At 36.1% G+C, this 13815-nt stretch overlaps 1 protein-coding gene across 20 annotated transcripts in view; it reads right to left on the bottom strand.

The window, feature by feature from the left end:
• traf3ip1 (TNF receptor-associated factor 3 interacting protein 1) overlaps nucleotides 1–13815 on the bottom strand; it is a 62547-nt gene that overhangs the window by 46873 nt on the left and 1859 nt on the right. For all 20 annotated transcript variants that reach the window (XR_012384915.1, XR_012384916.1, XR_012384917.1 and 17 more), the window contains 3 exon segments: nucleotides 11422–11490; nucleotides 3429–3590; nucleotides 43–171 (listed from right to left, as the gene is read on the bottom strand). Coding sequence is in view for 16 of the 20 variants with exons in the window: in XM_009304952.5 (XP_009303227.1) it covers nucleotides 43–171; nucleotides 3429–3590; nucleotides 11422–11490 (360 nt within the window). In the remaining 4 variants the exon portion in view is untranslated.

Genomic DNA, 13815 nt, shown 5'->3' with positions numbered 1-13815 from the left:
AGCTGAAAATGTTACTAGGTCAAAGCATCAAGCTGGATTTACCTCTCGGTCTCGGTGGTGCTCTCTGCCCTCTCTGTTCTCCTTGTCCTGGGATCTGGAGGTGCTGGGCTTGCCCTTCTGATCCAGCTTGTCTCCCGCTAACACACGTTTAACAGCTTCATCACTAGAGAGCTGGAAATAAAGAACACGACAAGTGTTATTAAGCCCCTATAATATAACACAAGTCCCAGAACAATCCTTAACATGCACTTGGACTGGATTCAGATTAACTAAACAAATAGGATATAATGGTTGATAACCAGAGCTAGTAAAAGATTTAGTTTCAAAAGACTTTAGTTTCAAAGACAGGCGTTCCAGCACGTAACTCACATTTTCAAAGCTGAATATCTGACTTTAGCATTGTTTTTCCAGATAAACAAGAATGTTCACTTAACATGTTTCCGAAATATCTGCAAACATATTAAGGTATGTTTATGCTTTAGAACAGTGGTTCTCAAAGTAGGGGTTGGGACCCCCCAAGGGGTCGCGAGACAATGAAGGGTGGGTCGCTTGGTGATTTCCAAAAATCTTTTTTCTTTTTTTTTTTTAACCATAAGATTTGCCATATTTCATTCATAACCTAGTAAAGAGAAAAAATTGTTGTTGATAGTTACTAGTTGTATTGAATTGCAACCCCCGGGATAATTACATTATATAAAGACACAGCAATAGCATGAGATGCAGAAGATTGATTTTATAAACCAGGTTAAACTTTCTGGCACATTTACAGCACTGACATACATTTTTAACGAAGTTAAAAATTAAAATTAAACGAAGAACAGACTTGGGTCTATTGGTGTGTGTGCACCATTGCATGCAAGATTTCTGTATTTATAACAACCTCAAAGGATATTGGGGTCGCGAGTCACTGGCCTTGTTATTTTAGGGGTCATGGGCTCAAAAGTTTGGAAACCCCTGCTTTAGAAGAGTCAAAAACTTACATACAGCACCTTTAACATTCAGTCAGGAAGTTTTTTGGGTTATTCAATAGTTGTATATACATTTCAAATGCGATAACCATTGTGTTGTTGGTGGTGGCTAGTAGGGCTGCACGATTAATTGAAAAAAAGATCGTGACCTTGATTCTTCCCTACACGCAATCTCAATTCAGTTTTTCTGTGATTCAGCCAATTATATTTTCAAGGTAAGGAGAGAAGCTTTAAGGCAAAAGTACACGTCTTCAAAGCATCATGGACACATCCATACGTCATCAAAAGTGTCACATACTGTATTTATAAAATATAGAATTCTCCCAAAAATCTGTCTTAATGTAAGGATGTATTCGCGGCCGCAAAATCACACATGAGCTGGAGACGAGCTGTTTGTTTACTATCGAGAGGACACGCGCGTGGCCGCCAATGATGCCTACTTTAGTGAACAGAACCTGCAAAGGCTGTGAATAACAGTTATACATAGCGTTCAGTTTGTTGCAGAGCGATCGTTTGGGAGCCGCGCGGGAAGTATGATTTGCATTTGTGTGTTTTTCCTCACAGTGATGACAGCCATTAGCTGCACTCGGAGGTGAAAGTGAAACAAATAAGCAAATGCACATAAAAAATGTTTTTTGGTCCAGATGGGACCAGACGCAAACAGTCAACCTAGGGCTGGGCGATTTTTTCGATTAATTCGAATTTATGTTTTCAGACGATTTAATTTTGAATCAAATCGAGAAATCACGATTTTTAAAAATATATATATATTCAATACATTATCATGGCACCAATGCGCTTTAGTTCACTCTCTGTATGAAGCAGAAGCACACCAGAAGCGCCATGGATTTTAGAATTCTAAACAGGTTTCTATACACACACCGGCGCCGCCCAGCCACGATTCACGAAGCAGTTCATATTTCAGTCGGCCCACAGAGCGCCATCTCATTAGTTTCATGTTAAATATCATGCAAATGTGCGTTTTTGGTGTGTGATAGTTTAAACTGTCATGTGCGCACCGTGTCGCGGCGCTTCTGGTGTGCGACCTGCTTAACTGACTGTTAAAGCGTGAAGTCATGTAGGATTTTACTTGTTGCACTTCTGTGTGGATTGTCAAGACATTCCCTCATCAGGTCGATAAATTCGATCTCAACATGTATGAAGGACGTAAAAGCCCGCCATGTAAAAAACCCCGCTGATCTTTTGGTTTAAACACGAGTAGAGGTGAGGGACTGTAGCAGTGAAAATGAAAGTACCCGCCCCCATGACGTCATTTAGCGGACCTAGTTGAAAACCAGACAGATCAGGCAGCATAATACAGAGTCTGGAGCAAAGTGTATAAAATGATCGGTATTTAAAAGGGGAAAAAAGAAAAATAGATTAAATATATTATTTTTTATTAGACACACATCTGGTACTTGTATTTGCTCCTGCTATACGTCCACAACTTCACACATTGGGTTAAATTAGGCTTTACAGTTTCCATGTTCAGTCCTTTTTCTTCCACTGTATCTTTTTAAGAAAAAGGCAGCAGCATTACAACCTGTCATTTAATCAGAAGACTAAGTCAAAGCCGAGCTGAGAGCCAATCTTTCCTAGACTCAGCAAAACTTGCAAAAAATACCTCAGTATTCCTGCAACTGCAATATTTACACAAATATTTCTTATTCAAATCTTCAGCAACGCTATTTAACTCGTGGATTTGTTTTACATTTATTTACACCTTGACCGATTTTTGTATGACATGGCCATTAAAAATACAATGTTGCTTAACCAGATGTTTTTTCAAGTTACTTATAAAGAGAATGTTACTTCAGTCATGTTGTTGTAATGTTTTGAGAAGACTAGTAACACAATAAAAAAAACAAATCGAAATCGAAATCGTGAATCAGTCAAACTTTAGAAAAAACCTAGATTTTTTTTTTGCTAAATCGCCCAGCCCTACGTCAACCGCTAGTTTTTTGGTGTCAATTTGCCCTTAACAACCTTGTCTGAGTTGTCAAAGTTACCTACAATCTTCCTACAGCACAATAATGTCAAATGTTTTGCAAAAAAACACAAAGGTGACAGAAAAGAACTGTTGATCTTCCAGTACCCGGGTCACCCCTGTAACCTCTGTTTTTAACCATCCAGCTTATCGCCACTGTGCTGCTTTCACATCCTTTTCTCTTGTGACCTATAAAACAGCCCAGTGTGCTGTGGAGCAGTAGATCTGTCATTCACCACAGCGTTCACACCTGCTCTGTGCCCTGCAGGCATCAGTGGCTTCCCCTGATAATCCTGCTGGCATCGTTCCTTAACCTTCACAAAAGCTCAAGGGTGCAATTATACGAACGCGTCTATAAATTACCTCCTGCCTGGACATCATTAGTCTTGAGTCATTCACTAGTTAAATGCTTTGAGCGAATCCTGCAGCACAGAAGTACAGTAGCCGGAGTGCTTCGTAATGGCAGGACTGACCTTGTTGAGACAGCACTTAGCAATGACCTGCAGCAGCTCATTGGTCTTCTCTGGTTCGTGTCCGGCTACGATCCGAGCAGGTTTAGCAGCCAAGGGCTCTCCGCTGACTAGCATCACCACATCAATGGCCTTCTGAAGGAATGCTATTTTCGAGTCTTTGTCCTGAAGGATACATGAAGAGAACGGAGTAGCTGAAACAGAACTGAAAGCATAAATTTTGTAGCATGGTTCAAACAAACAGGTAGTCCTGCCCAAAAGGCACACCGCTGAGTAAACCAAGGTTATCGTTGCTATTTACATAGGACGCTCAGCCAAAACATGTTACCAAGAACAAGTAATAGACTCGAAAGACCAAAGTCAGGGAATATGCTGTTAAATATAGACAACAGGATGAATTAAATATCACGTTTAACAAATATAACAAGATTAGATCCAGCAGTAGATCCTTAATGAACAGTCCGACGAGCACAGCTCTCATCTGGCTAGATAAGATGCAGCGCATGCCAGTGTGTGTGTGTGTGTGTGTGTGTGTGTGTGTGGTCACGGGATGTGCGTTTTCAGTGGTGTGGTGTAGACCAGGGGTTCTCAACTGGTTTGGCCATGGGACCCACATTTTTACATGGTCATCAAGCCGCGACCCAAATTTTTAGGATCTACAGTATAATAAAATTTTAGAAATTATATTTAATTTGTATTTATTTGTTAACTTAAACAAGTAGTGACCGATATATCATAAGAAATTCACCAAGACACTATTTTATTGCTGTCATTGAACAAAATGGATCAAATTATAGAAATATTACTAAGTAAAAACGACAAATACTGTTAATAATAAACTGTTAATAAAACATGTTTTCTGGTTTCTAAATGTTGTTTTAATATAGAAGGTTTCATGCTCTCTTATGAGAGCACCGCACTACATATGACACTGAGGCTTTAAGTCTTTTTTGTCATCAATGTATATATCCATACTTTACATATTCAGGGTCGTACTTGCGCTTGGACATATTTGTTGCAGTAATAAAATGAAATTTCACATGTCAAACGGTAGGGTTGTCGCGCACGCATTTCAAAATAAAAGTCCGGTATAAACAAAATAAGTAAACAATTTTACTTTTGTTGTTTTTTTTTTGACCACACACTCCGCAACCCACTGAAAATGTTCCCGCGACCCAGTTGAGAAACACTGGTGTAGACGGAGAGTTGTTCAGAAACGATGGGTGAAACGTCAGTGTGGACGCAGATCGTTTTCATTCTAAAACGCTGTTTTAACTCTAAAACGCTGTTTTAACTCTAAAACGCACTAGTGTAAACGGGGCCTTAGTAGACAGCGATGAGTTCACTGAACTGATGGCCTTCATGGCCAATCACAGTCATTTCTGTTGAGCATACTGGCAAATCAGCACTGTGTAAGAACGCGCTCAACAGTGCTCAAATGTTTGCAGGAAAATTCCTGCATCGATAGGTAAAGAACTCCAGGAACGTAAGAACACTACTTTATAGTAACATAACTGAGCAATCAAGATCATTTGTAACTTAATCTCGTCACGTGCATCACCTCTGGTTTCAGTCTTGTTCTGTAAACGCTTCATTAAACCTGCACCACCCGTGGGTGTTTAGAACATTCCGCTATCACATTCCTAATTAAATGTTGCATAAACATGTTAATAATTGAGTGAAGAAAATAAATTCAATGCTTTTTATTCTGATAGATGTTGACTTACTTGATTTAACAGAATGTCAAATTATGCTGATGCTTTGGAGACAACAGCACGTACATCACAACCAGCAGATTGATGATGCATCCACTCCATTAAACCCTCTTTTTCGCTATTTCTGCTTTGCTGGTTATGATGAAGTGCAACTGTCCATATTGCCATTTAACGCTTTCATACTTCATGAGGTTCCTAATGAGGTCCCAGAGGCAGAACAACCTGTATGCTGATGTGATCTGTTATGGTTTTACAAACTCAGCAGTGTTTAATAACCAGCTACAGCCCACACAATAATATCCATGCAATCAGAAAGCGGTGATTTTCATGATTGTTAAAGATGATGTGACACTGACTACTAGACAATTCGGATTATAAATAAATATTTAGCATAGAAAATAGTACTTTTTTTATAAAGATTTCATGGTAAAAAAAAACAGGTTTTTTTTCAAACTTTAATTGTACCCACTGTCCAACATCTAATGAAAAGTTTTGTTTGTGTAAATCTCTGTGTAAAAATAAGCTAAAATGTCTCCTGCATTCCTAGTTATTTATGCATACATTTGTATGTTATTCATTTAAAAAAAAAAAAAAAAGCATTTGATTAAGGTTTTATTTTTATAGGTCATACTTGTATACATACTGTATACATAGATATATTCATTCATTCATTCATTACTCATTTTCTTCTCGGCTTATCTAGCACATGTTTTACAAAGTGAATGCCCTTCTAGCTGCAACCCATCACTGGGAAACACCCATACACTCCCATTCATATACATACACTACTGACAATTTAGCTTATTCAATTTGCCTATTGTCCACACAGAAATGCCAACTGACATAGCCGAGGCTCGAACCAACAATCTTCTTGCTTTGAGACGACATTGCTACCCAATGCACCACTTAAATTTAAGAAATTTTATTTCTTAAATTGACAGTTTTTATTATTTTTGATAGATATTTTTAATAGCTTTAAGAGCAAAGGAAAATTCTTTCAGAAATATAAAGTCTACGTTCAGACCCAAAATAATCATACTTAAATTTTGCATAAACAGAAAGCTATTTTGAAAATATCTAAAAACTTCATGCATTATGACAAATAGATTTTTAGCTACTACTTACATTTTTCAGTTGACTAAAAAAATGTTTTACAAATAATGTCATTTAAGTTTTAATAAAATATTAATTTAATAATGTTTTTCATTATTGTATATTCAACTATTTGATTAAAAATACAATAAAAACTGAATTATTTTTAAAATACTGCAATTTAAAACAAGTGCATTCGATGTTAATATATTTTAAAATGGTACTTAATGTTGGGATGACAATAAAGATTTTTCTTCCGTGTTATATAATCATTCAGAAATCATTTTAATATGCTGATCTGAGATCACAAAACAATTCTTATTATAAATATTTGTTTAAAATATTTTGCATTGAATTATGACCATTTTTGGAACATCAAGAATCTACGTTGTTCCAATAAAACACGATCTCTATTATTATTTAATTATCCAAATGATTACCCTGAAAATTATTAATTTATTTTTTATTAATACAATCCAACAGAATATAATACAAAATTATTTTAACGTTTAAATCAGCTTGATGTCAGAAAATATATTTTTAAAATATAATTTGTTATCATCTGTAATATGCATATCTTTTTTTTTTTTTAACAATTTGTCGGAAAATGTCCCAATGCAAAGCAAACAAAATCCTAAATGGTCCTAAAAATGGCTAAACATTTTCTGATGTTTACTTTCTTTTATCCCAGTTAATATGTACAGAAAGCTTTAAGTCCGCAATCTATAGGCATATTCCCCCTGAGAAGTGTTTGTTTGTTAACGCCATGCCAAATACTATGGCCATTTTCATGATGAGAAAAAGTATACGGGAGATACAGATTATGTTAAGGTTTTGATACAAATACTGTTTTAGGTTTTTTTTTTTTTTTTTAGCAAAAATGACTTAATTTTTGCTAAAAACCATAAAACTGTATTTGGATCAATGGTGTTAAAAATTGCTTCGAAAAAATTAACTGAATAGAATACCTTAAAGCCAACACAATCAAATATAGTTAAAGGTCCTGTGAAAGGCTTTCAAATGTGCATTTTTAATTCGATGTTTGACGTAATCTCAACTGAAAAACTAAGAAAGGGCAGGACATAGAATAGCTTCTCCCCTTTTAAAAAAAGCAGCCAATAGTGTTTTGTTTTGTCACAGCTCTGCAAGTCAGAGTGGTTGAGCTCAAGCCCATCAAATGAACAGCAAATGAAAAGTGTTTTGAAGGGGACTGGGCATGTCAGATACTACAGTGCAATTGATTGGTCAAGATTTGATGAGAAACTAAAGTATGAGATGATGTGAAAAAACAACGTTGATCCATAGATCGTGGCAATCACGTGGTTCTGGTGACGCGCAAAATTCAGATGGAGGGCAGAAGGTAAAATATGAAAGTAAATCAGTAGCAATACTTGAGAGCTTGCAAATGTAATTGTGAGCACTTGTGATAATAATATTTGTATGTGTAGGTTGAAATGTACACTTACAGCTCTGATGTGAACAGCTGAAATCCTCGATTTGCACACACACACAACAATCCACACACTTGTGTTTTAAATTCGAAGTTGCAGATTAATAGTTGTGTATTTGTAAAATGTCATTCACAAATACAAAGTGACAGACACATGTGTGCACGGCAAATTTGACTGCATCTTCGCTCTACAACCACAGGTCGGCACTCACAACCTCTCAGATGCTTGTTAATACTACAGTGTGCTGTTGCATTCATTAACAAAGTTGTAGAAACTGCAATATATACTGTATAATACAGTTTATTATAGTTAGTATGGTTCAAAAACGTACTATTATTTACTATAAATACTATTACAACTTCTTATTTCATGTGGGTTGAATCGTATCTTTAGAACCATATAACATGATTGAAAGCAGCTCCTAGATAATTCATAACTGTTTCTTATATAAACCAACAAACAAGAGAAGCACCCAGCACAGTCCTTAGCTTAGCTAACAGTATTGATGTTGCAAAAGTCAGAGCGCGGGAGATTTGTAGTTGTACTGACGAATCTGAGAGGTTGTGAGTGCCGACCTGTGGTTGTAGAGCGAAGATGCAATCAAATTTGCCATGCACACGTGTGTCTGTCACTTTGTATTTGTGAATGACATTTTACAAATACACAACTATTAATCTGCAACTTCGAATTTAAAACACAAGTGTGTGGATTGTTGTGTGTGTGTGCAAATCGAGGATTTCAGCTGTTCACATCAGAGCTGTAAGTGTACATTTCAACCTACACATACAAATATTATTATCACAAGTGCTCACATTTACATTTGCGAGCTCTCGAGTTTCGCAACTGATTTACCTTCATAGTAAAAAACCTAAATGGGAGAAAGAGGAAAGTCTGTATTTTTGCAATTCATACCATATTTCAGAGAAGATATAAATAGAAAATAACCACATATGTTGGGCATGATCCTTTTATTATGAGGAGGGCTGAGTTTTACTAGGTATTACTAGATCTACCATGTGCAAGGATCTTTCCCAAGTAGCAAAAAGTTGTATGTCATAAAAACCATCTGATCCCACAAGTTGGAGAATTTATAGAAGCTTCTTTTTCCAACATTAGGGCTAATTTTCTCTGAAAAGTGTTAAAACCCTGCCCCTGTCACAACATCATAATGTCATGCTATACCGTCTGGCTGTCCTGCCTCACACAGGTGTGGAGAGGTCATTCATTATGCATGCTGGGACATCAAAAGCCACAGCTCTTTCAGACTGCCAGAGCTGGAGGAGGATCAGACATGAACACAGAGTGTTTTGGTAAGCTAGTCACCTGCATCTATTACAGGGTCAGTGATACTGATCCAGGTAAAGCTAGTTAAAGTCACCAAGCTTTTAAAAGGAAAGATTTACCGCACCTCTTGGCTCACTACGACGTGGGACTTTGGCACGCTAATTAAATGGAGAATCTTGTGTTACAGTCTGTTATCTGACCAATATCAACATCTGAACAGGAAAAAAACACAGCAGAGTTGAAGGCTGAGATATCGAGGCTTTAGAATCCTAATGAAATAGGAGATCAAGTAGATACTAGAGGTCAATTCTAACATCATGTACCACTGCCAGGTAGACAGATTAATTGGCGAGGAAGATAAAACTGCTACATGATAAAAGGCAGCACAGCACAGCAATTAGCAGGTCTGGCTTGCACATTTACAGTTGAAGTCAAAATTATTAGCCCTCCTGTGAATTTCTTTAAATATTTCCCAAATGATGTTCAACAGAGCAAAGAATGTTTCACAGTATTTCCTAAAACAGGGCTTTTTTCTTGGTGGCAACAGTGCTCCTAACTTCAAAAATCTAGGCGCACCAGACAAAATTTAATCGCACCCACCAACAATTACGACCACAGTTACTACACGTTTTATATTAACATATTTTTTAAAACCAATTGAAATAAACTCTAATTAAAACTAACAAACAAACAAACAAACAAAACTCTGCATGGGCACACTGGCCCTACATGCACTGCTTGACGTGAACAAGATGAACTGAATTAACAATAACTGTGCTGTGTTCTCACGGGTGGTGTCTAATATTGCACAGATGATATTGACATATAACTTGTTATTTGCATACGTCATCTTAATAGCAATAACAGTCTTTTCATGAGCTGCAATATTAGTTTCATCTCGGTGAATGCATGCTCTTTAGCGATGGTGAACGCGGTTTCATGAAGGATTAAATAACGTCAGAACATCTCGTGCTTAAAGTGTGTAGATTCAGTGGCAAACACTGTTACCTGAAAATTTTCATTTTCATAGCGGACTTTAATCACTGGAAGTCTTTTATCCACTCTTCAAAAAGTGTAAATGCTGGATTGACATTCAGCACATGATCACTAATCAGATCTGCCATTATTTGTAACTTTAGGTGGTTTCTAAAACTAAATCTGCCATTGTTGTTTTCATTCTCTCAGATCCAGACCTTTACATGTAGCTGCATGTCATCTGAACTGAGTGATTGACAGCTGATATTAACCAATCCATTCGCGTTCTGTTCTAGCGTAGTGGGCCAATAAAAAAGAGTTTGAAGGCGGGGCAAGCATTGCGGGCTTTGTTTACTGCAGAAAGTTGACATGTCAACTGTTTTAAACCATTCCTGAGTGCAGCGTTTGGTGTTTTTAGATGCAAAGATGCATAATGCGTGAATGCCTCCTAAATACGCATATGTGGTGAACATTTTGTTGTGAAAACTGGTCACATGACAACAATTTTATGCACTCGCACAAATGCTCCTAAATATATTTTGAGGTCGCATAGATAAAATTTTGGGCACATTTGCGACCAAAACGATTGCAATTTCGAGCCCTATATAATATTTTTTCTTTTGGAGTAATAGAATAAAACTAGAATAAAAGCAGGTTTTTAAGAAACATTTTAAAGTCAACATTATTAGCCCACTTAAGCAATATGTTTTTAGATTGTCAACAGAACTCAACAAATCATCTACATTTTTTAATATAATTAGTAACCTATACCTTATTGGAAATCTAATCAGCATGTTAATTTGCCATTTGCGTATCAATATGTCTTTAGAAAAGTTCACATTGTAGTCGCAGATTAAATATAACACTATGATGTGATTAAAAAAAATTCTAGCTAGCTAAGTATGAATTAATAGTCATTGAGACAACATTACCAAAGCCTCTTTACTTGACGATTGGTCTTGCACATCCGCCATGTTTGTACTTTGCACACTTTTTACCCGAGTTTGTAGTTTTAATCTAAATCACATCCAATGTGCAATGTATTGTGGCCAATATTAGCAGTTACACTACAAAAGGTTCTACAGTTTGAATATCTCCTGGAAATAATAGTCCATCCAGGAACCTCTGGCATGCTCTTTTCAACATACTATGATTTAGGAATGCTTTTTCAAACAACTTATTTAAAATGAGCTGAAACAACACAATTATAGAAGTTCTTTGGGACAACTTAATTGTTTTATGACCACTTAAATTCGTAAGAAAAATTACATAAACTTAATCGATTTGTGTTGGTACTACACCGAAATTTAGCAGAACCCAGCATTTTTAGTTTATGTGAATTGGGAGGCTGCAAGAACATTAAAAAAAACTGAATTTATTTAACAGGAATCTGACATTAGAACACATTAGTCACATTAGAAGGGCTTTCCTGCATTAATATCATTGCTTTGAAAGTGATGTTTTACAGTTGTGCTTTACCTTCACGTTATCTGACTTCATCTCTGCTTCCACATAAAGTCCTTTCATAAAGCCTGTAGTGCGTATTACCTAAGGAAAAGGGGAAAAGATAATAATACATTCAATCAAAAACTTCAAAATATACATATATACATACTCTTTATAAGTAATCTAAAACTCAATATACATTTATATACTCTTCATAAGTAATCTAAAACTCAAAACACAACATAGGAAAATGTTCACATTAATTAAATCATATAGCCTAATGATGAAGAAATAATTTGCTAAATATGTGAAAAGAAAATGTGATTTAACGCTAAACTTGCATGATGCACAGAGGAGACAGACAGTGTGACCTTTCGTAGCTAATCTTAGCCGAGCTTTCAAACAGCAGGCCTATCTCTGGATACAAACACTCCCACTTCAGCCTTAACTGCCCTCTTCCTTTACCTAACACTGTCTATATACCTGCTCAACTATCCGACCAGAAAGAATGACTGAATTCTGGTTTCTCATGACCTTGATATCTTTGCTTTGGCTTAAGTGCTTGTAATTATCTTTGTCTGCAAATATAAACTGTGAATACATATTAATATTTCAGACCAAACTACTATTTTTATTCTTGTTTTATTTCTTAAAATTGACAGGTTGGACTAAATAGTAATAGCAGATGTATAGGATCATACATTGTTTGTTTGGTTCAGTTCTTTTGGTTTAGTTGGGACAAAACAATAAATGATACATTTGGTCCTGCTTCACTTATTTAGCATTCACACAAAGTGTGATGAAACTTACTGAACATCCAAAACAATGCTATGTGCTAAGCCTTATTATAAAAGAGTCAAAACAGTTTCAGGGATTCCTCCATAACACACACACACTCAAATATGATGATGATATTAAACTGTGGAGGGCAACATTGCTATAAGAAGCTAGAAGAAAAAAAGACATCCTAGGATGCACCTCAACAATGTGTAAAGCTAAAGAAGAAAAAAAAATAGTCTGATTTGTTTAATTTATTTGGTCACTATATAACATTTATATTATTTTAGAGTGTATTACACTGTAAAAATGCATTGTTATTCTTTAGTTGACAATAGCTTTAGATTCTGGGGTGTTTTCAGTTTTTTTATGCTTTCGAAGTGTTACAGAAGCTTGATATTTTCTCTTTTGATGCTGAAAATTTAACTCAACAGTTAGAAATGTATCTAAATGTATCGAAATAAAAACTCTGTTAATTAACAGAAAATGAACTGATATACTACCTGATTTTGTACAATACTTTACATGAGTCACCCAGACAATATACAAACTACAAAAAAATGTCAATAGAAGTCACTTTGTTCAACTTTTCAACATCAAAATTCATCTGGCCAGAGATTAAGTGCCAACAATACAAAGTGTAAAACTCTCATATATGACAAATACAGCAAACTGTTAATTAACACTAAACAGACTTGCAGTTTGCTAACTAGGGCTGCACAATATATCATTTCAGCATCGATATTGCAATACTGACTCTGGATTACATAGTTGACCAAGAGCTTATTGCTTTGTATCGAGTTGCTGTATATGGAATTTATATGATTTATGCAAAACAACAACAAATTCTTTCTTGAAAATGTTTGTTTTGTTTCTAGTCCAAATATCTACATTTCAAAGCAAAACTTAATTATTTCACTTGGGTAAATAACTGAAAACTGGCACAGATAACTGGCAGGATAATTGTGGGTGTTTTAAGAAAATACTCTTGAATTTTTAGATATTTGGATTAGAAACTAATCCAAAAGGAGAGCTCAGGGTATCCTATGCACCCCGGATAACCCACTGTACTCTGTATTTCAGCTGTTGCCATCAGGACGTCGTTTAGGGTTCCTATCTGCAGGACAAATAGAACCAGAAATTCTTTTATAAAGGTGGCCATAAGGTCATTAAATGAGTCCAGGGGGAGGGGGATGTTTCTATATACTGATGTATGGATGTTGTGTAGTAATGTTTTTTGGTGTGTACATGGAACTTCGCCTTCGCCTGTGTTGTGGTACCTTGTTGCAATTTTAGTTTCCCTAACGGGATAATAAAGCCGAGTCTGAGTCTGAGAAACGAGACAAAGCAAAGAAAAGCATTTTTTGCATTGTGATTGGTCAATTTCTGAACTTAAATATTGTTAGACTCCCCAGAAAATGAAACTGTAGACTTCCCATCTTGAGAAACTGTATTTATAATCGCAATATTTAATTGCAGAAAAATAAAATATTGCAATAACAATTTTTTTCCAAAATTGTGCAGACCAAATACTAATATTCTTCAAACAGCAATGAATGAATGGACGGACGGGCGGGCGGGCGGGCCGGCGGACGGGCAGGCGGTCGGACGGACGGACGGACGGACGGACAGACAGATAGATAGATAACT

This window comes from Danio rerio, chromosome 9 (genome assembly GCF_049306965.1).
Source record: "Danio rerio strain Tuebingen ecotype United States chromosome 9, GRCz12tu, whole genome shotgun sequence".
NCBI lineage: Eukaryota > Metazoa > Chordata > Actinopteri > Cypriniformes > Danionidae > Danio > Danio rerio.
This window is presented reverse-complemented; position numbering and strand designations above follow the sequence as displayed.